The sequence below is a fragment of the Helianthus annuus genome, chromosome 4, assembly GCF_002127325.2.
Source record: "Helianthus annuus cultivar XRQ/B chromosome 4, HanXRQr2.0-SUNRISE, whole genome shotgun sequence".
Lineage (NCBI taxonomy): Eukaryota > Viridiplantae > Streptophyta > Magnoliopsida > Asterales > Asteraceae > Helianthus > Helianthus annuus.
The window spans coordinates 10,912,795-10,936,055 of record NC_035436.2 but is presented as its reverse complement, the minus strand read 5'-3'; the positions used below and the strand labels follow the sequence as shown (position 1 = coordinate 10,936,055).

Below are 23,261 nucleotides of genomic sequence, written 5' to 3'. Positions count from 1 at the left end.
TGTAGGTCCCTCTCGGAGGATCGAGAACAAACCTAAACCTTGTTATACTAACTCGCTAGCGAGTGCGGAATCCAAGCTAGCAAGCAAACCGGGATGATGCAAGAACAAACACAAACACACAAAGTTCACCGATTAACACCACTGTATTAATACGTATGAAGGTTCCGGTTACAAGCACAATGTTTACAAATCTAACTTGCAAACTCTCAAGGTGTGTGTGTGTGTGTGTGTTTTCAGCAGAATGCTCTCTATCTCTTGGGGTGTGCATCTATCTAAGTGTCTACCTTGTGTCTACTGAACTCAACACACTGCATGGGTATTTATACCCATACACAGCAGGTCTCATCGATGACACAGTGTTCGAATGATCAGCAAGGACCTCGAAGGATGATCCTTCGTGGTCTAACAATCGAAGCATATCTTTCGAGCACCTCGAAGGATCAACAGAATCCTTCGAGGAGCTATCCTTCGATGCAGACTAACATATTACAACTTATTGGCCAAGTCAAACTAGGAGGACAGTTGACTTGGTCAACTTACAGACTAACTTAGGACATCGTTTACATACAGACCGAAAACAGACAAAGTACAGACACAAGTGCACCAACAAGTACCGGTACCTAGTACCATTTGCTCATTTCGGACAATGGGTTTCATACAAAAACATCATTACGATACAACTTTTTGAGTTGATTTTCTTTCGGTTATCTTTTAGTGTTTTTTTCTATATTTCTTTTTATTATTAGCGGTTCCTTACGCAATGCGGTCATTGTAATTTCAAACCACATGTAAATAAAGACCAAATAATAAAAGAAGTTCGCCACAGCATGGCAACGATAATAAACCTAGTATTCTTAACAATGTATTGTTCCAACTATATATACAATTAAAGTACATACAAAATAGCCAACTAATTATATTATGACATTAGAATTACTGTAGTTATAAAATAAAAAATTACAAATTAGTCAGAACAACCTTAACTATTACTGTAGTTATAAATTAAAATTACAAATTAGTCAGAACTGTTGGGAATCTGTAATGGTCGGTTAAAATTTTATTTATCAAAAAACCGGTTCAATCAATAATAGATAATTAATTAAGCAAATTAATTAATAAAAAATGCAGTGGAAATAAAAACAAGTGATCAACAAAACGAAACCCGACAGGATCTGGTTACATACAAATTCGAGCACAGTGAAATAAATATTTATAACTACCAATGAGAAAGATATACCTTGGTTAATGATTAACCGGTCGAGACACCGAGGTTCAACGAACAAGTGCTAGTAAATGAACCAACGAGACGCGACAAAGGGGGCGGCACTAAGCGGCGACAGCCGGTGGCAGTCAGCAGCGGCAGCGGAGACGGGGCGGCGATGGCGGCGGCCCGCGACGGTCTTGGTGGTCGGTTGTGTTTGGGTGTTGTTGAGAGCATTTTATGTTCTCTACATTTGTTCATCCAACACACACACTCTCAAAAAAGCAAGACCCAAAGACCCATTACATAGATCATGAAGGCCCATGCATTTTCGCCAAGTGTCAAACATGAAAAATTGCATGTGCTTTGATTGGCCACAATATAGGTGCATGACAAGTGGCGAGAAGATCCCTTGCATGTGATGCCATTGGCTGCGATGTAGGTACGTGACAAGTGGCGATGCAAGAGTGTTCTTGTCCCACTCGATCCATGTCCCCGTCTCTTAGTTCAATACCCACTTATGATCATAAAAATAATTATGATCTGTCTCGTATATGGTTCGTAATTACCAGTTAAACGGGTTAAGTGGATTTTTAGTTTGTTGCCCAAGGTGTAACTCTTACGGGTCAAGACCCAGTCGGCAACGTTGACTTATCGAACCGGACATAATATCCAACAACTCCCACTTGGACGGTCTCTGATAAGATCTCAACGCAGACAGCCAGCGGTGTTCTAGCTACACATAGTTGCCCCCAACAGATCATGACACTTTAAAGTCATTAACCAAGGTATCTTCTTTTTAGCAACGGTTTGCTACACGAAGACAGTAGACTTATGGCAATTCTCTTCATCTATCCTTTCTGTAAAAGACATCAATTGAACAATGAGACATGGATCAGATTCAATCTCACATGGTGTTCAATCATTATCGTTCTCGTTCACAGAATCAAAGTGGTCCAATCAAACACACAGTAAGTTTGGGTAAGGCCTTACACTTCACCAGTTTGAATCAACGAGGGCGCCTAGATGTCTAACTGTTACATTATAATGTAAGAGTACAGAATCCCATCTTGACTACATACAACTCCCACTGAACTTTAGAACCACTCCCAACCAATGCCTTTATGACTGGCAGTTACGCGACAACGTTGGACACTGATCAAAGAATATTCTTTAGTAAACGAAAGTTCTAGTATGTATCTCAGGTCAGAGGATACTAATTGAGTATACCTAAATCAAATACATCTTATGACCATGATCCATGAAGATGATTTGATGCGAGTTACATCCAACGTCATTCATAATGACGTTTGTGAGTTTGGAAGTCAACTCCTTGAGTCCAAAGTCAGAATAGTCTTAATTCAGAGTCGTTCCCACGAGTCTGACCAACTACGGATAATTTAGAATACAAGATTCATGGATTAAACGTACAAAAATCAAACACAGTTGTAAGATTCAAACTTTTTATTTAACCAGTAAATCAAAGGTGAATTCAAAAGTACAACTGTTTGAATGTTCGTACATCCAAATACTAAATCAAAACAAATGGTTATCCAATCTAAGACCGATAGCTTGTCCTGAGTCATCGGTTTAGAGAACAAATGGTTATTAAGATGTCTCCTCATTCCAGTATTTCCCATATATAGTGGAACTTTCTTAGAATGTGCTTAACCCTGTGATCTGGGCTCCTTGGTTTGAGCAATGGTTCCTGTGTTATCACAGAACACCTTGATTGGTTTCTGAATACTTGAAACCACATCGAGGTCGTTGATGAACTACTTCATCCAAGCAGATTCTTCCACAACATCTGATGCAGCTATACATTCGAATTCAGTGGCTGAATCCGCCACTATACTCTGTTTGGTGCTTTTCCAATAGACAGCTCCTCCATTGAGAGTGAATACGAATCCTAATCGTGAGCGAGACTTATCTTGGTCACTCTGGAAGTCAGCATCAGTGTAACACCTTACAATGAGCTCCTCTTCCACTCCTCCAAACACCAAGAACATATCTTTGGTTCTTCTCAATTACCTTAGAATGTTCTTTACTGCAGTCCAATGGGCAATGCTAGGACTGTACTGAAAACGACTAATCATGCTTAAAGCATACGAGACGTTAAGTCTAGTACATAGCATACATGATTGAATCAATCGCTGAAGCATATGGAACTACTTCCATTTGCTTAATTTCAATGTCCTTTGTAGGAGATTGCGATTTGTTCAACACGGTTTCTTTAGTCAAAGGAACACCTCTATTCTTGGAGTGTTCCATCTTGAAGCGTGTCATCATTTTGTGTATGTACGTTCTTTGACTTAGACCTAGAAGCCGCTTAGATCTATCCCTAAAGATGTTCATTCCTAGAATATAAGCAGCTTCTCCAAGATCTTTCATTGCGAAACAAGATCCTAAATAGTGTTTAACTTCGTTAAGCATAGGGATGTTACTACCAATGATTAGTATATCATCCACATACATGATGAGGAATGATATGGTGCTCCCCCTAACCTTTCTGTAAAAACAAGCCTCATCTTCATTCTTGACAAAACCAAACTCTTTGATCTTCAAGTCAAAATAAAGATTCCAGCTACGAGATGCTTGCTTGAGTCCATAAATGGACTTCTTGGGTTAGCACATCTTAGTTGGATATTTAGGATCGACGAAACCTTCAGGCCGAACCTTATAGACATCTTCAGAGAGATGTATATTAAGAAAGGCGGTTTTGACATCCTTTTTCCATATTTCGTAATCATACTACGCAACTATGGCAAGCAATATCCTGATTTATTTAATCATAGCAACGGGCGAGAAGGTCTCATTTCAATACTTTGAGTTTGAATGAAACATTTCGCAACTAGTCGTGCTTTATAGGTGTGTATATTTCCATGCATATCGGTTTTTCTCTTGAAAATCCATTTGGTTCCTACTGCCCGAGATTCGGGGGGTAGCTCAACCAAGTCCCACACTTGATTGCTATGCATAGATTGCATCTCGACGTTCATGGCTTCTTGCTATTTCTTAGATTCCGAATCTAAGATTGCAGATTTGTAGTTAGCAGGTTCGTCGTTAGACTCAGCTACTAATAAGACTTCCGGATCTTTTAGATGCCATAGGCATCTATCAAATTCTTGCGAGTTCTACTACTTCTGCAATCGCTTCTGTTTTATGTCTGATTCATTGGCAACAACTACTTGTTGATCAGACAGTCCGACTACATTAGCGGTTGTTTGTGGTTCTCGAATTTCTTCTAGATCAACCACATTATTTCCAATTTCTCAATTCAGAAGTTCTTCCCGAGAAAGTGTCCTTTCCGTTTGATGGAAATCACATTTGCATCAGGATGGTAGAAATAATATCCGCTTCTTTTATAGTATCCTACAAAAATAACCTTTTAGCCTTGAGGATTGAGCTTATCATCAGAATCACTTGTGATGTATGCATCACATCGCCATACTCTAAGGTATTCTAAATCGGGTTTACGCCCATGCCATAGCTCATATGGCGGTTTTGTTTACCTTTTAGTCGGAGTCAAATTGACAATGCGGGAAGCGATCATAAGAGCATGATCCAAAAGGAGTGAGGCAAGTTAGTTCTATATGTAGGTCCGGATAGGAGGATCTAGTCGCCTAATCCTTGTATACTAACCAACCCGGTTGTGCGGAATCCAACCGGAAAGGCAAACCGAGATAGAACACGCACAAACACAACACACAATATTCACCGATTAACACCACTGTATTAATACGTATGAAAGGTTCGGTTACAAGCTCAATGTTTACAAATGTGTTTTGCAAACTTTCTCTAACTCTCATGTGTGTACTCTCACAAATATGCTCTCTGTATTCTATGTTTGTGTTCTCTGTGTTCTCCTCTGTTCTAAGACCAGCGACAGTCTATTTATACACACAAACACTACGAAACCGAACTAACTCGACGAATCAGACATGGCGAATTAGAAACTTGATGAAACACATTAACATTTGACGAAATTGGATCATGTTTGACGAAACAAACTTGTTTCGTCAAGATCCCTTTTGTTTCGTTGTAATGAGCTTAGGCCCAACATTAATGGCCCATCATGCATTCTGTGTTGATATTGATTGGCCCATGCTTCTTTACGTAAAACACTTTTGAAGATTTGAAGTGTTTAGTCAACTTATGACATCATCATGACATCATCATGATGATGTCATGGTGATGTGGCGACGGGAATGGTTTGCGGCTCTCCGTGCTTCGAGTCGAGTCGCGTCCACATATATGTATCAACACTATACATCATCAATCAAACCATGTCAAGTAGAGTTTGATTTCACCTTTCACTCACGCCTTTAAGTTAGGGTGTGCCAGGTGGAGAGGGTTGTGAAACTATTCCACACTCTTTCAGATGATTTAGAAATTCAAAGCTGAGGTATTCACCACCCCGATCTGATCGAAGTACTTTTATCTTTCTATTAAGCTGGTTTTTGTTCATGGTTTCTAGACATGGTTCTGAAAGGACCATATACATCACGTGAATGAGTTCTAGTAGACCATTGACCCGTTCACCAACATCAGTGAAGGGGTGCTTTGTGAGTTTTCCAACTAAGCAAGATTCGCAATCATCAAAGGAGTCCTGTCTAGTGGATTCAAGAATCCCTCGGACTGGAGCCATTTTATGCATGCCTTACTTATGTGGCCAAGTCAGCAACACCTTAAATGCGTTTCATTCATACCGGCTTTGTTACGCTTAGAAAGATGATATATGTTATTACTTGTTTAAACATCAATATCATAAATACCATTTCGAGGTTTAGCCTCAAAATAAAGGATATCATTCAAGTAGGATAAAATAGAAAAACCATTAAAACGTACTTGAATCCTTGTTCAAATAGTGAAGAACTGAAATAATGTTTCTAGACAAACCAGATGCATAGAAATAGTTATTTAAAGTAACTACAAGGCCAGGGGAACATGAAAAAACAAAAATGTTCCAGTTGCAAGAACTGGAACTCTCTTTCTATTACCAACTATGAGTTTCCAGGTGGCCTTGTTTCAGTTTCTTTCACTTTTCAGGCTCTTGCAAGACATTAAAGATGTGGTAAACACATCCGGTATCAAATACCCATGTGTTGCTAGAAACAGTGAAAAGTTCAATAACATAAACGAGAATATCGGAAGAAGTGCCAATGTTATTGGTCTTGTTCATATTCAGCTAGGCTAGATACCGTGGGCAGTTTCCTTTCAAGTGCCCCATTTGGTTGCATTCAAAGCACTGACGCTCCTAGGAGGGTGTGGTTTTGCAACATGCTTGTTGTTGGTGGCATTTCTGGCAGCAACAACTTTTCTCTTGCCTTTGCTATTATGTTTCCTTTTCTTGTTATTGGGCTTCTTAACACCACTAGACTTGACCATTAGAACTTGGTTGGTTTTGTGGAATGACCAAGTTTATTCATCTGGTCATTGTATCCTTTCATCTTTATCACATGAGTACTGATACATGATCCTTCCAGCATTTCATAGCTTATGAGCTGTTTCATGGTGTCATATTGCTCCTGTCGGGCTTGTTTCTAGAACATGCCTTTCAGTTGCTCGATCATGTCATAAGCATCCTTATCTTCCATGTTCTTCTGAAGTCCAGGAGACATGGTGGCTTTTATAAGGCAGGTTACCTCAACGGCATCCTCGTTATGTTTCTCCAGTGCCTTGCAAGCAGTAGTAGAATTACTTTCAGGCTCGGTAGGGACTGGGTCATCTAAGATATACAACTTTTCCTCCAACTTGAGAACTATTCTCAGATTGCGGTGCCATTCGAGAAGGTTGGTGTTATTCAAAGTTTTATTTCTTTTCCTTTTCAAGTATAGACTTAAAAAATGAAGGATTTGTTTTCATTAGACATCTATTATATAAGCAAGGTGATTTTAATTAGTATTTTCGATGTATATCTCCTTATTTCGTGAGGTGAGACGATAAGGAATGAGAATCCGGTTAGAAGCTCTTTCTAAAGGCGGCTGGGGCACGCAACATTAGCAAAAGGTTCAAGCGGACTGACAACGATTGTTAATTGTGAGAAAGGCACAACTCCCGGGGTTTATGAGGCTGCGAGGATAACCTATTGTCCTTGCATTGATACGTTTGGCCTCATCTATGCCACTTTTGTTCTCGAGACAGTTGGGGCACGTAACACGAGAAGAAAAGTAATAGTCGTCCTAAAACGGTCACATGTGGAAGGGTCGGATGTGTCGTCGAAGCCCTTGTACCTTGGAAGGATAAACTAGACACCAAGTGTCGTGCTGTGGCTCCAACACTGATGGTTCGCATTATGCCCCAAGTGTTACTAGTAGTAGGATGGCATAGACTATTGATTTTAATTTTTACCAAATAGGGTCGTTATAGTCGGTTTTAATTTAGATATTAAATTTGCGACATAACCAAAAGGACCCTTTCACCTCTCGGGACAATTAGTTTTAGATAACCTATAAAACTAAGTTTGTCGCGACTTGGAATAACCAATTTTAAGTTAATAGAGAACTATTAAGTTAATAGTTTTGGAAAATGAAAACTAATTTAATTTGCAAAACTTAATTGGTTATTATTTGTTTCAAAAAACAACCTTTGTTTTACAACAAAAATTTTAACAAGTTGTAAAAACAATTTAGAACTTGTTGTAATGTGATCGTTTTTACTATTTTAAAAACTCCTTTTAAAATCATGTTGGTATTTAGGTTGGTTATGTTACAACAATTTATAAGATAAAAGCAACCACAATAGCAAGATAAATATGTGAATCCATATGGCCAAAACTGTTCGATCTTGCTAGAGCCTAATAGCAAGATCAAACGGGTCACGTGGTCACAACACACAAACAACCACAAGGATGGACTTGAGTGCATCTTGTTGTCTTGAGCAACTCCCACTAACTCAAAGACTCCTCTTGGCATTCGGTTTTGCTTCGGCTTTGCTTTGGGTCTTCGTATCAACAATATTTAACAAGTAACTACAACAAAGACAAAAGGCCTATCTATTGCAACTCTGAACCACAAGACGGGCCAAAACCATAAATAATTTATTACAACTTTAAACCATCTCGGTGGCCAAAAATAATAATTACAAAACCGAATAAGATATACAACAACCAAAAATAAGGTTGGGCCGGATTTACACATCGCACAACAATCACAAAATAAACCGAGCAATGTTTTGGTCAAGCAAAAACAAATAAAAATATTGACCAAAAATAAAAATGCCCTTAAAAATACTTAGATCATAAACTTTAAATAAATAAAGTTTGTGTTCTAATTCCGGTTAAAAGGACCGGTACCGACTCGTATGTTGTAACCAAGGCTCTGATACCACTGTTGGGAATCCGTGATGATCGGTTAAAATTTTATTTATCAAAAAACCGGTTAAATAAATAATAGATAATTAATTAAGCAAGTTAATTAATAAAAAAAACCAGTGGAAATAAAAACAAGTGATCAACAAAACGAAACCCGACAGGATCTGGTTACATACAAATACGAGCACAGTTAAATAAATATTTATAACTACCGATGAGAAAGATATACCTCGGTTAATGACTAACCGGTCGAGACACCGAGGTTCAACGAACAAGTTCTAGTAAACGAACCAACGAGACGCGACAAAGGGGGCGGCGCTAAGCGGCGACAGCCGGCGGCAGTCAGCAGCGGCAGCGGAGACGGGGCGGCGACGGCGGCGGCCCGCGACGGTCTTGGTGGTCGGTTGTGTTTGGGTGTTGTTGAGAGCATTTTGTGTTCTCTACATTTGTTCATCCAACACACACACTCTCGAAAAGCAAGACCCAAAGACCCATTACATAGATCATGAAGACCCATGCATTTTCGCCAAGTGTCAAACATGCAAAATTGCATGTGCTTTGATTGGCCACAATATAGGTGCATGACAAGTGGCGAGAAGATCCCTTGCATGTGATGCCATTGGCTGCGATGTAGGTGCGTGACAAGTGGCGATGCAAGAGTGTTCTTGTCCCACTCAGTCCATGTCCCCGTCTCTCAGTCCAATACCCGCTTATGATCATAAAAATAATTATGATTTGTCTCGTATATGGTTCGTAATTACCAGTTAAACGGGTTAAGTGGATTTTTAGTTCGTTGTCCAAGGTGTAACTCTTACGGGTCAAGACCCAGTCGGCAGCGTTGACTTATCGAACCGGACATAATATCCAACAAGAACAACCTTAAAATAATTCATCGTTAATTTACCAATATAAATACAAATAGGTTTAGCCCCTGCCTACGATTTTAGGTGCTCGGTTCGATTTCTGCTATTGACAATTGATGTGACTATGCGACTCATCCTTACAAAACTGTTAAAACTACCAGTTTTACAAATTAACTCATACCGAACAATTACACGCATATATCCTATACAATTTGTCCTAAAATACTACTATCAACGTGGGAGTGGAGGACATGGAAGTGAATAACTTAGCCAATACGTTAAACTGTAGAGCCGGTTGTTTTCCTTTCAAATACCTCGGTTTGTACGTGGGAGCTAACATGAATCTCACTCGTAATTGGAAGCCCATCATCGACCTTTTCAAAAGTAGATTATCTATTTGGAAAGCAAAAAAGCTAAGAATTACGCTCTTGAAATCAGTTTTGACATATTTACCAACATAGTTCTTTTCACTATATAAAGCCTCGGCCCTCGTTATTAATCAGCTCGAGAGACTCCGACTGGTTTTCTTTTCGGGTGGGTCGGAAGAAGTGTCAAAAATGGCTTAGATGGCATGGGACAATGCTGTCGTACCAATCAAGTATGGGGGTTTAGGATTCGAATCATTACGGGACATAAACCTCGCAATGCTTGCGAAATGGTGGTGGAGGTTTAGGACTGAGAAGGAATGTCTGTGGCGTAATTGGTTTGGACAATTCACTCGAATTCAAGAACATGGAATCTGATCCCATATAAAGTAGCAATTGCAGGTCCTTGGAAGCATATTTGTGGGAGCTCGGCGATTCTATCCAACCTGGGGGTAGAGGTATCGAAAAATATTATAGGGGTATTGGGGTCTGGAACTGAAATAGCATTTTGGGTTTGTAGGCCCCTCTCGGAGGATGACGAACCTAAACCTTGTTATACTAACTCACTAGTGAGTGCGGAATCCAAGCTAGCAAGCAAACCAGGATGAAGCAAGTATAGACACAAACACACAAGGTTCACCGATTAACACCACTTGTATTAATGCGAATGAAAGGTTCCGGTTACAAGCACAATGTTCACAAATCAGTTTTGCAAACTCTCTAGTGTGTGTGTGTTCTCACAGCAGGTTCTCTCAAAGTGTGTGTGTTTCTTATCCAAGTCTCTACTGTGAACAACATTGCATGGGTATATATATACCCAGCCCAACATGTCTGGTCCGAAGGATTCGATAGATGGTCGAAGGATCATCTATCGATTACAAGGCTTTCGAAGGATCAGCATTTACCTCGAAGGATGATCTATCGATCATCCATCGAAGGTTCATCTTTCGAGTACCTCGAAGGATCAACATTATTAACATTATCCTTCGATGAGCTATCCTTCGACACAGACAAATCAACCAAATTGCTAACTGTTGGCCAAGTCAAACCAGGAGGACGGTTGACTTGGTCAACTTACAGGACTGACAAGGACATCGTTTACATCGTGACCGAATACAGACAAAGTACAGACACAAGTGCACCAACAAACTCCCCCTTGGCTGTAGCTTTGTCTCGAACTTCGATGGTCTTTGGTCTTCGAGTCTTCAAAAACTCTGATGTCCTTTCAAGTCTTCAATGTCGGAGGATCTTCAAAGTCTTCACGTCTTGAAAGCAGAGAGTGTATCAACAAACTACCCGTATCATGTAGGAAGTGTGTTGACAAACTCCCCCTTAACATAAGCTCCCCCTTGAGTTATGCTCGTGAAATACTTGATCTTTATGAAGTGAGATCCTTGTGGTGTTGATGATGGCCAGCGGCAACTCGATCATCTTCATCATTTGAGCGCCTTCACGTCGTATCTTCATTCCAGAGCTTTGTCATTGACCATGTTCTCCTTGCCTTTCGAATCTGCACATGTAAGAAATCTAAATGCGTAATGAGAACAACTGCTTGGAATATAGTTAGCATAAACACATGACACACGTATGACCATGTCACAATCAAACACCGTCCGACAGTTTGAAAGTTTAATAAATTTGTCAATTTAAATTCTAACTTTCAAAATCTGTAAATTTCGACCGTTTATGAAGATTTAGTCAATTCGGTTTTTGTTCAGGTTTCAGGCAACGAAGACTCGAGTTCCAACATCGTACGATCGAAAATAAAGTAGAAATAAAATCTTTTTGGTATTTTTGAATTTTTCAAATGTAAAGACTGAAAGCAGTAAATAAATATATACAGACAAATCTTTTTGCGAGTTTCGAGGGTAAGAGAATCATATCAGTGTACGGTCATGCCAAAACACTCTTGTTGTTCAGTTAGTTAACATTAAGATAAGCATCCTATAACAATTATCGGTATTGTTGTCCACTTAAGCTCAACTTATCAGATGTAATCATGTTTAGGAGATACATTAAGGTATGATTTATACTTACCGACCGGTGTTCATCCACATCACGACACATTCCCGTATCAAGGTATGCGCGAGGGTTCATCTTACCGGTGAGTATACCGATTATCATCTGTTTGACCATATATGATGTGAGATTCTCGCTTATTTTGATTTGAAAACAAGCCCTTTGTGATATAATCACTTATTGATGAGGAACTTGATTTTCATATGCATGAGGGCACAGGAGCAAGTCCGTGAACAGGTCAGTACTTCCGTACAGCAGAGAGACGAACTTGACTCCCGGATAAATGTGATATTTTATCACTTATTTGATTTGGACATGTGATGTTTATCACTTATTGAGGTCGAATGCAGTATGCAGTATGTAATATGTACACGTATGTATAGTATCATGGAAGATCTAGCCTTGCGTCCCCGTTATTTTCGGTAAAAGATACGACCATGATACCCAGATGATAAGCAGCATAAAGACCGAATATCTCAGAACCTCGGCAATCTATCAAACGAAATTTCGGTACTAAGACCATATGCCAATGAATGGTTCCCACCTGGTCTTCAGTCGGTTTAAGATTTATATCACCCTGCACACTTTAAAATGATTGTGAGCCTACCGATACATCTTATATAGAGCTGCTTATCGTTTTTCATTTAAGGTTCAAAGAGGTTTGGATAGACCACTGATGTACTATCACTTTCTCTTTTGCTCGCCAGGAAACTCATTTTTGATTTTCTATTGTTTTTGTGTTTTTGAAATTTTTTGATGTTTTTGGATTTTCAGATTTTTGGATTTACTCCCCCTAAAATCAATAAACTAAGAGAAATTTAAAACACAAAGATATTTACAAAAATGATTTTCCAATGTTGGTTTACTCTTGCTTGACCTTAATGCCGTTTACCAATAATAAGAAGTCAAATCTTGATTTGTCAAAAGCTTTGGTAAAAAGGTCGGCACGTTGGTCATCGGTGTGGACCTTAACAACATCGATTAGCCTTTTCTCAAAGCAATCACGTATGAAGTGATATTTGATTTCGATGTGTTTGGTCTTTGAATGCTGCACAGGATTTCTAGTGATATCTAAAGCAGCAGAATTATCAACGTAAATAGGAGTAGTTAGGAATTCAAAACCGTAGTCCCGCAATTGTTCTTGGATCCAAAGAACTTGGGAGCAACAACTTGAGGCAGCAATGTATTCAGCTTCGCATGTTGATGTAGCGACACACGTCTGCTTCTTGCACTGCCATGTGACTAGGCGATTTCCTAAAAACTGACATCCAGCCGTTGTGGATTTGCCGTCGATTTTGCATCCGCCAAAATCAGAATCACTGAAAGCTACCAATTCAAAGTTATTATCCCTAGGGTACCATAGACCGGTGTCAGGGCAACCCTTCAAATAACGAAAAATCCTTTTTACAGCTGCAAGATGTGAGGCCTTCGGATTCACTTGGTATCTGGCAAGCAGGCACGTTGGGTACATTATATCTGGCCTTGATGCTGTGAGGTACATAAGAGATCCGATCATAGCGCGATAGTATGAAGGACTAACAGCTTCACCCTTCAAGTCAGGAGTAATTCCGTGATTTGTTGGTAATGGGGTACCAATGGGCATTGCATCAGACATCTGAAACCGGTTCAGGATGTCACCAACATATTTAGTCTGATGGATGAAGATCCCAGACTCCGTTTGTTGCACTTGTAGGCCCAAGAAGAAGTTCATTTCCCCCATAGCACTCATCTCGAATTTATCCTGCATAATGCGCTCGAAATTCCTGCACAAGACATCATTAGTAGAACCAAAAATAATATCATCAACGTATACCTGTACAAGTAGAAGATCTCCATCTTGTTCTTTGATGAAGAGAGTACAGTCGATAAGACCCCGTCGAAAACCGTTCTCCAGCAGATAGTTTGATAAGGTTGCATACCAAGCTCGCGGTGCTTGATGAAGACCATAGAGAGCTTTGTTGAGCAACCAAACCCGATCGGGATGGATAGGATCTTCAAAACCTGGAGGCTGTTCGACATACACCTCTTCTTCTACCACACCATGTAAAAATGCACTTTTCACGTCCATTTGGTAAACCTTGAATCCCTTGAAGGACGCATAGGCTAGAAAAATTCGAATTGCTTCGAGACGTACCACTGGTGCATACACTTCGTTGTAGTCGATCCCTTCAATCTGACGAAAACCTTGAACGACTAAACACGCTTTGTTCCGGATAACAACTCCGCGGTCATCCTTTTTGCATTTGAAAACCCAACGGGTACCAATCTTCTTGTATCTAGGAGGTTTCTCTATGAGTTTCCAGACACCCAGCTTCTGGAACTGTTGCAATTCTTCCTGCATTGCTTCCACCCAACAGTTGTCTTTCAAGGCTTCTTTCCAAGTTCTGGTTCTTCCTGTGAAACATAACACGCGAAAGACCAATCGTTTTGTTGCCCGGATTCTCGAATTGCTGCATACAGGCCTGCATTGTTGTTGTTCCGCAACATGTTTCTTGTTTGAATGCCACTCTGCACATTTCCTATGATGTTTTGTTGAGGATGGGTATTATGAATCCTTGTTTCAGGATTATCTCGAACTGGAATATTGATACCCAGGTTGTTGAGATTAAGATCAGCAACCAAATCAAGACCCGGAATTGATGAAGAGGATGATGCAGTAGCTTCAGCTGTTCTGTGGGCATCCACTGGAGGAGTACCCTCTGACGTACCATGAACTGCTGTTGTAGGGACTTCTTGATCTGCATCTAAAAATTCCTCATCCTCTGAAGATTCGTTCAATTCGGTCGCATCATGAAAATCCTCATTGTTGAGAGTATTATTGTTCACCGAAGAAGATGGTTCTTGATTAACAAGAATTGGACGAACCACCGGTGAAACTGTTGCATTGTCACTCTCGAAAAACATCCTAGCAGCAGCATTTTCTTCAACGGCTTCTACATTGATCGAATTGAAAAAGTCATTGTACTCAAACATCCAAGGCTGACCAGGACATTTGACTGGCAAAGTGTGCCTTTGTACTCTGACTTCAGACCATTGCTCGACCCTTTTTGTCTCTAGATTCCAGACACGTAAGTTAGGGGTGGCATACCCAAGAAAGTATCCCTCAATTGCTTTTGCCCCAAACTTTCCATTAGGATCGATCATTGTGCAAGGAGCTCCAAACGGTTCAAGATAAGACAAATCTGGTTTCCGTTTGTTAATAAGCTCAAAGCAGGTCTTGTTGTGCCTTTTGACTGTAAGGACTCGGTTCAATGTATAGCATGCAGAGGCCACAGCTTCAGTCCAGAATGGAATGGGCAACTGTGACTCTACCAACATTGTCCTAGCAGTCTCGATCAATGTGCGGTTCTTACGTTCAGCGACGCCATTTTGTTGAGGAGTGTAAGCTGCACTAAACTCCTGAAGAATACCCTTTTAAGTGCAAAACTCCGCCATGGCATGATTTTTGAATTCAGTACCATTGTCGCTACGTATCCGCCTAACCTTCAATTTATACAAATTCTCAATCTGAACGATCAAGTTTTTGATAATTCCACAGGTTTCACTCTTGTGTGCCATTAACGCCACCCAAGAAAATCTTGAATAATCATCAGTAATCAAGAGACAGTATTGATCACCCCGAATACTTTTGTGCTTGACAGGACCAAACAAATCCATGTGCAAACGTTCAAGGGGAACTGCCACCGTGTTGATCTTCTTTGTAGGGTGCTTCTTCTTCGCTTGTTTACCCTTTTGGCACGAAACACAGACGTCTTGAAGATGGAAATTTTTGAGAGGAACACCATTCACCAATTCATTTGAAACCAAATGATTCATTTTGCGTAGGTGAATGTGACCCATACGTCTATGCCAAGAGATAGTATCTTTTTCTGTGGCTTTGGAAACGAAACATGTTGCTTGTGCAGACGTAGTAATAGCCTGGCTCATATCAAGGACGTATAAATCATTTATCCTTGGAGCCGACAAGAGAATCCATTCTTTTGGAATTTTGAAGCCGGGTTTCAGCACATAACATCCATTAGCATCAAAGTGTACTGAGAATTGCTTGTCACAAATTTGAGAAACGCTAAGAAGATTGTGATCAAGTTGTTGCACGAAATTGTTCTTGTCAAAGCTGACAATCCCGTTGGATATCATTCCTTCACCCGTTATATATCCACCCTTATCTCCAGCAAAAGCAACATAACCTCCTCTAATAGATTTGACGTCGTAGAGAAGCTTCATGTCGCCTGTCATGTGCCTGGATGCCCCACTATCAACAATCCAAAGACTACTGATAGTTCCTCCTGGAACACCCTGCACATGAACTCAAATGATTAGTTGGAGATGGGGACCCAAGCCATTGTGGTCTTGGGTCTTCCATTTTCATCAATAACAATAACTTCTTGTCTTTGATGATTGGTGAATTGTTATGGTCCCCTTGATCCAGTAACCGTTTTCGGTTTCCAAGTCTGTTTTATGTCACCAGTGTTTTTCTTTAAAATTTTAACTTCTTGATTATTTGAAGTTTTTGAATTGTCTGGTTTTACAGAAACATATTGTTTTTGAACCACATCGGTTTTAATTGCTTTTTCAATCTTCTTGACCTGTTGGCGTTTCTGTTTCTTTTCTCTTTCTTTTGCAAGGCGGGGATCTTGTTTCACAGAAACAGATCGCTTACGGTCATTGTGGTCACGGGGATCATCTACTTTTTCTTTTTGCTTATGAAGATATGGGCAATTTCGAATTATGTGCCCAATTGTTCCACACTCAAAACATGATCTTCGTTCAACAAACCACGAAGTATCATGTGTTCGTCTAGCCGATGATGTTGAACTTTGTGAACCCGAGGTACTAGGTTTTGAACTACTTAGTTCATTTCTTTTCTGGACAGTTGCTTGTTTAACAAAATCTAAGTTAGATTTGTTCTCAAAATTTTCAATCTTGTCCGTTCCCGTCGATTTCACAAAGTTAACATTTTTCTTCTTCTTCTGATTCGGCTTCTTTTGGGCTTGAGCAGGTGATTTTCCTTTTGGCTTGGTGTTATTTTGCTGTTTTGGTAGTGTTGGTAATTTCTTGTTGCCAAACTGTTTTCGAACTTCGGCCTTGGGAATAGGAGGACACTGTGTAACTGTAACTTGTGGTCCTGTCTTTCCCAAAAACTTACTTGTCGAATTTTCAAAAACTTTACTGATTAAAGATTGATTAACATTTTTAATCGGAAAGTCTTTGTCTGAATAAATTTTATCATCACCAACCAGAGTGTACAGCAAATTCACACTCTCCGACTCTTTCTCAGACACAGGCTCGATTGCAACAGTCTTAGCGGGTTTTGATGGAGGATCACATAGAATGTAATTCTCAAGAGGTATGTCCTCATCTTTGACCACCGCATCAGACTTTGCTGTGACAGCATCATCATATTCATCATCAGACGAATCAGCATCCTCAATGACAGGAGGATCCTGATTCAGTTCAGCAGAAGACACACTTGTATCTGCTGACACATCTGAATCTGAGGAGACTTCTTTCTTGTATCCAAGCCCTGAGGCAAACTCCTTCACATCTAGAGGAATAGATGGTTCAAAGAACACTCTATCCTCTTCATCAGGCATGGCATCATAATTGTGTCTAACTGGTGGTGGACATTTCTTATAGCCTATGCATGTGACATCCCTCTTTTCCTTCTGAACATCAATGATGTGATCTAACACATAGCTAAAACTCAAATAACTATTTAGCTTAAGCTGGATCGCATCACTTTCAGTTTTCACACAAGCCATCTCTTTTTGCATAATCTCAAGGCGAGATATATACAAATTAATATCAGTTTGTTTTCTTGAAACCATTTTTGTCAGTTTAGTTTTATCTTTCTTTAATGTTTCAATTACTGACTTAAACTCCTTTTCATGGTTTTCATAAAACATGTTGGCTTCTGTGCATTTTGAAAGATCCACAGTCAACTTCTGATTGTGGATGAATGTCACATCATATTTCTTTTGCAAAGCCTCATGCTTGCTTTGCAAGTCACACCACTCAGCACTCAAGGAACCATGTTTGTCTTGCAAGTCAAACAAGCTAGCTTGTAAAGCATCATGTTTGCCTTGCAACTCAGACATCGTTGCCTCTACATCAGCACATTTAGCACGCAAACTATCACAGTTAACACAATTAGCAGTAGTGGGTTCATCGACACATACCTGACTTGATGAACTGCCGACATTAGCCATAAAGTCTGAACAAAGAGAAGACGAAGCATAAGCAGCTTGATCCACTAAAATAGATCTTCTATCAGTTCTTGCTGCAGCTTCCTCCAAAAGTTCGTCAATATCAGCATCAACCGAAACACCAGATGTCTCACCCACATTCTCATCACCTGATCTTGAGGACTCTTCATCGGAGCTCCTGCTGTCACCAGAGGAGTCTTCATCCTCAGAAGATTCATCACCATTGGCGGAGGATTCTCCACCACTGGTGTGAACAGTATCCTCCATAACCTTAGCAAAACAAGCAGTACCATCCGGAGCATCACTGCTTAACTGAATAGACCAGTCACAACCTTCATCAACTTGAACCACAAGTGCCTGGTTGGCATTTGATGGTCCCGCTTGATTGTTAACCGGTACCAATGTACGCTCATTGTTCCTTGGTTGGTTCTGATTTGTCCTGTTCCCTTGACCTCTGAAGGGATTTTGATTCCCATGTTGAGATGGCTTCGTACATTCACGTTTGAAGTGGCCACGTTCTCCCCAGTTGAAACACTTCACAGCCTGCTTGTCGAACCCATACTTGGTATCCTTCTTGCTTTCCAAGCTGGTTCTGCCTGTTCTCTCCATAAAATCCTTTGCACGTCTAACAGCACTGGCAAAGGCCACTTAATATCCATCATCTCCATATCCTCTTTATCAATCTGCTGATAGTCTTCTTGTGTCAGATTAATGTTACCAATCTGACCTTCAACTAACCCGCAGTACGCGCTCACCAGAGTGTTGAGCAGCTCCATGTGTTCCTTAGCTACTTCAACACTGACTTTTGAAAAGCTTGAGGTGTTGAGCCGGACTATTTCTGGTTTTGATTGCTGACCAGCAGATGATGTACCTCCATAACAAGCTTGAGCAGGAGGAGGTGGTGAAATTGGATTTCCATACATGTCTGTGGTTGGAGGAGGCTTAACAGGAACTTGCACTGTATTGCCATACATATCAGTGCTTGTGACAAAGGCTGTCTGCAGTGGAGCATGTGTACCATGGTTGCTTGGCACAATGGCTCTTGAAGAAGAAGTACTTGTAGTTCCATAATACATTTCTGGATTCTGTGGCACTGGAACTCTCTTAGCTTTCAAGGTTTCTTCTTGATCCTTGTTCTCCAACAACTGCACAAAGTCGTTGATGTTTGTAGTAGCCATAACCCCATTATACTTCAAAATTTCCAGAAAACTGTTCCATTGGGGTGGCAATGCATCAGCAAACTTCTTCACCACTTCTGTCTGAGTTGTTGCTACACCAAAATTGTTCAACTCAGTAAGCAAGTGATAAAATCTGCTTGTCATGTCTCCCAAAGACTCCTTATCCAAGCATGCAAAACCGTCAAATTCCTTCTTGAGCAGATCATGACGCAATTGGCGAGTTGCTTCATTCCCTACTCCTCTGGTCTTCAAACCGTCCCACAACTTCTTTGTAGTCTTGAAGCTGACAAACTGATGATATATGTCTTTGCTTAACGCCTGAGTGAGAATGGCGTAGGCTTTCTTCTCCAGATCATATGTTTTCTTCTGATCCTCTGGAAGATCGGCAAAAGTAGCAGTTGATGAAGCAGCAACCTCGATAGCTTGATCAAAATCTGTGGTGAAACGTATCCACAGCTCTGTATTTTGACCCAGAACATATGTACGGAAACGATCAGCCCAACCCGGATACTCGTTTAAATGCATCAGCTTTGGAGGTCGATTCAAACTTCCAGTTTCGCTTTCGCTTAAGAGAATACTTTGAATACTTGGAGTTTGATTGGATACTAACGCCCACTGATTGGCTTGAGAAGATGTCGACACCGGAGACTCGGCCCATGAAGGCGATAAACTTGTAGATGTGTACTTTCCACTGTCTGGCGCCGGTGTACCCTACCATGAGGGAGTGGAACCTGAACTTGTAAATTTTCCACTATCTGGAGCCGGATTCCACCAATTCGGATTCATGATTGATAAGCAAAATAAATGCTAAGTGAATATTCCGAAAGATCACACAGCCGAAGGATCCTGGTTCGAAAGATCTGAAATCACAGAAACTTGTTAACAATAAACAGACCACACTCGAAAGATCAAATCTTGTTCGAAGGATCAACAGTACTCGAAAGATCACTGTTGAATCTCGAACAATGATTTCGAAAGATTCACAAACTCGAAGGATTCACTATTTGAAAGATCCCTATTGTTCGAGTATATATCCTTATCTTTCGTATAACTGTCTTTCGAATAGATTCCCTGGTTCGAAAGATATGTTTCTGACTTCGAAGGATGGTTCGAAAGATGATTATCTATCGAGCCTTCCTTGATCGAAAGATGGTCTTTCGATGTCGAAAGATATCTTTCGAGCACTCTGACACAACTGACACTGATGTGACAGGTTGGTGAAAAGGTGAAAGGTTGGTAAGGTCAACTTTCGGCAAGACGGTAGGTGCAGGCCTAACTTTCTACCAACTTTGATTTTCAAATAAAATATTACCCAAAAAGGAATACCTTATCCAAAAACCAGTCACCGGAACTTTGACCGGAGATATGGCCGGAAAACACCAAGTCACTTAAAAACAAGTTTTCAAGTTACCCAACCCAACCTTGAACACTCCCGAAGGTTTAGAACGCTTTTTCAGTTTAAAGATGTAAGAAAAACCGCCAAAACGGGTGCTAAACCAAGTGTCCAAACACACCAAGAACTTGACCAAACCCGGTTTTAAATAAGGTAAAGAGCCACGGCTCTGATACCACTTGTAGGCCCCTCTCGGAGGATGACGAACCTAAACCTTGTTATACTAACTCACTAGCGAGTGCGGAATCCAAGCTAGAAAGCAAACCAGGATGAAGCAAGTATAGACACAAACACACAAGGTTCACCGATTAACACCACTTGTATTAATGCGAATGAAAGGTTCCGGTTACAAGCACAATGTTCACAAATCAGTTTTGCAAACTCTCTAGTGTGTGTGTGTTCTCACAGCAGGTTCTCTCAAAGTGTGTGTGTTTCTTATCCAAGTCTCTACTGTGAACAACATTGCATGGGTATATATATACCCAGCCCAGCATGTCTGGTCCGAAGGATTCGATAGATGGTCGAAGGATCATCTATCGATTACAAGGCTTTCGAAGGATCAGCATTTACCTCGAAGGATGATCTATCAATCATCCATCGAAGGTTCATCTTTCGAGTACCTCGAAGGATCAACATTATCAACATTATCCTTCGATGAGCTATCCTTCGACACAGACAAATCAACCAAATTGCTAACTGTTGGCCAAGTCAAACCAGGAGGACGGTTGACTTGGTCAACTTACAGGACTGACAAGGACATCGTTTACATCGTGACCGAATACAGACAAAGTACAGACACAAGTGCACCAACAGGGTTGACCCGTGGGGTGGCGTCGGAGCCTCTTAGAGTGCTTTTTCTGCTCCTGTTTCAGCTGGAAAAAAACAGGTGGTGCTCGGTGGCTGAAAGAATAGTTGCGGCTACATCTAGCTCGACATGGATTTGGGATTGGCGGCGTTTGTGGGTGCTGAGGAAGTACTAGAGGTTCAGCAACTTACAGCTCTTTTGCAACACGTTGTCGTTTCTTCCGGTAGAGATTCTTGGGTGTGGAAACTGGATGATTTGAGGCAATTCAACGTAGCAAGTATCAAAAAGGTATTAGTCGAGTTAACTTGTGATCCACCTGATTATGTAGTGTTATGGAATAGTTGGATTCCTAAAAAAGTCGGTTTAGTCGCATGGCGTGCCCAGAAAGAACGACTCCCAACCAGGTTAGCACTGTCAAGGAGGGGCGTTCCGGTTCAAAACTTGGTATGTGCAGTTTGCGGGGAGTCTCCTGAAACCAGCGAACACCATTTCGTTACTTGTGAGTTGGCTCAAACTGTTTGGCAGCTAGTTTATCAATGGTGCAAGGCTCCTTATTTTCTGGCTTTTAGTTTTAAAGACATACTCGAAGATCACAAACGGTTCCATGGTTCGGTAAAAAAGAAAAAGGCCTTTCATGCGGTGTGTTTAGTCACAATCTGGTGTTTATGGAGTTCGCGAAACGAGCTTATCTTTTCAGGGACATCGAAGTCGATAACAACAATCTTGGAAGAAATTAAGGCAAAGAGTTTTTTATGGATCAAGAATCGAGCAAAGGCGTCGGCGGTTACCTGGGAACAATGTTTTTTAGATCATTATATTTGGTGTATAATTGGCTGTAGTTTTTCAAGTTTTTTGGTGTATGCATGTTTGGTGTTAGCCGCTGGCTAGATATTAATAAAAAGTTCTTTGTTGGCCGTTCAAAAAAAAAAAAAAAAATACTACTATCAACACATATCATTTCCAATGCTTTCATTATTGACATGAAACCGAAAACTCAAATTTGTTGTTAAGAAACAATTGTACAACCAGTTAATATACAAAGAATCGTTTTGTCCTGAAAATCCAAAATCAACAAAAAAAAGCTTGTTTTTCAATATTTATTTAACAAAGCACAATAAAAGGCGTGTGTAAATTGACATAACGGCCTATATATCAGTGGACGTTATGGTCGCCACCCATAATGAATATAGAATCCATAACGGATCTGGGTTTACAATGATCCCTTGTTAGGACCTTCTTCAAAAATCTCTAAAATGGTATCTTATTACTATTTAAGCCAACAATTTTCGGCTGGTCATCTAAACGGTCGAAGACAAGCGCTAGCACACCCGAGCCGACTGACTCTCAAGGTGCGTTAGATGCTCGTTACTATTTACACATAAACGACGACACCTATGAATTTGTTTTTTGGAACCATAAGAGTTGCCACGTTCGACCGAGAGAGATACAAGCAAGGCAACAACAAGGGCCCAATCAACTCCTCGAGTAATCCCTCGGGTCCATCGAGGTTGAATGAGTTGGACGGAAAAATCTCTTGCTTGCTCACGAATAAGGAACAAGATAACCAATTGCAAATACAAAAACAAATGGAAAAAGATTTCAGGTTACTCGAGAAAGACTTTTCGCATTGCTCGCTGAGAACCATGCAATTTTCGAAGCTCAGAAACAACGAATCCGAACTAAATATAAAAAAATGGACTACTAGTTGTTTTTCTTCTGTTGATTTTTAGTAGTTTTTATGCTGGTTTGTAAAAAAAAAATGAATTCTAGTTTAATTGTAATTTTTTATGTTTTATCTTGATGATATATATTTTTTAACTTATGTAATTTTATTCTAATTTTAAAATGTTTATAAATTCAAAATAAATCTAGATGAAAATAAAAATAATGATCGAGTAGTGAGGACAGGGGATTTATAG

General features: G+C 40.2%; 1 protein-coding gene across 1 annotated transcript; it reads left to right on the top strand.

The window, feature by feature from the left end:
• Window positions 1-21,471: 21,471 nt before the first annotated feature.
• LOC110932888 lies at window positions 21,472-22,230 on the top strand. Its single transcript, XM_022176140.1, has one exon. It carries the CDS (start codon window positions 21,472-21,474, stop codon window positions 22,228-22,230), a length of 759 nt encoding a protein of 252 aa, XP_022031832.1.
• Window positions 22,231-23,261: the final 1,031 nt, after the last annotated feature.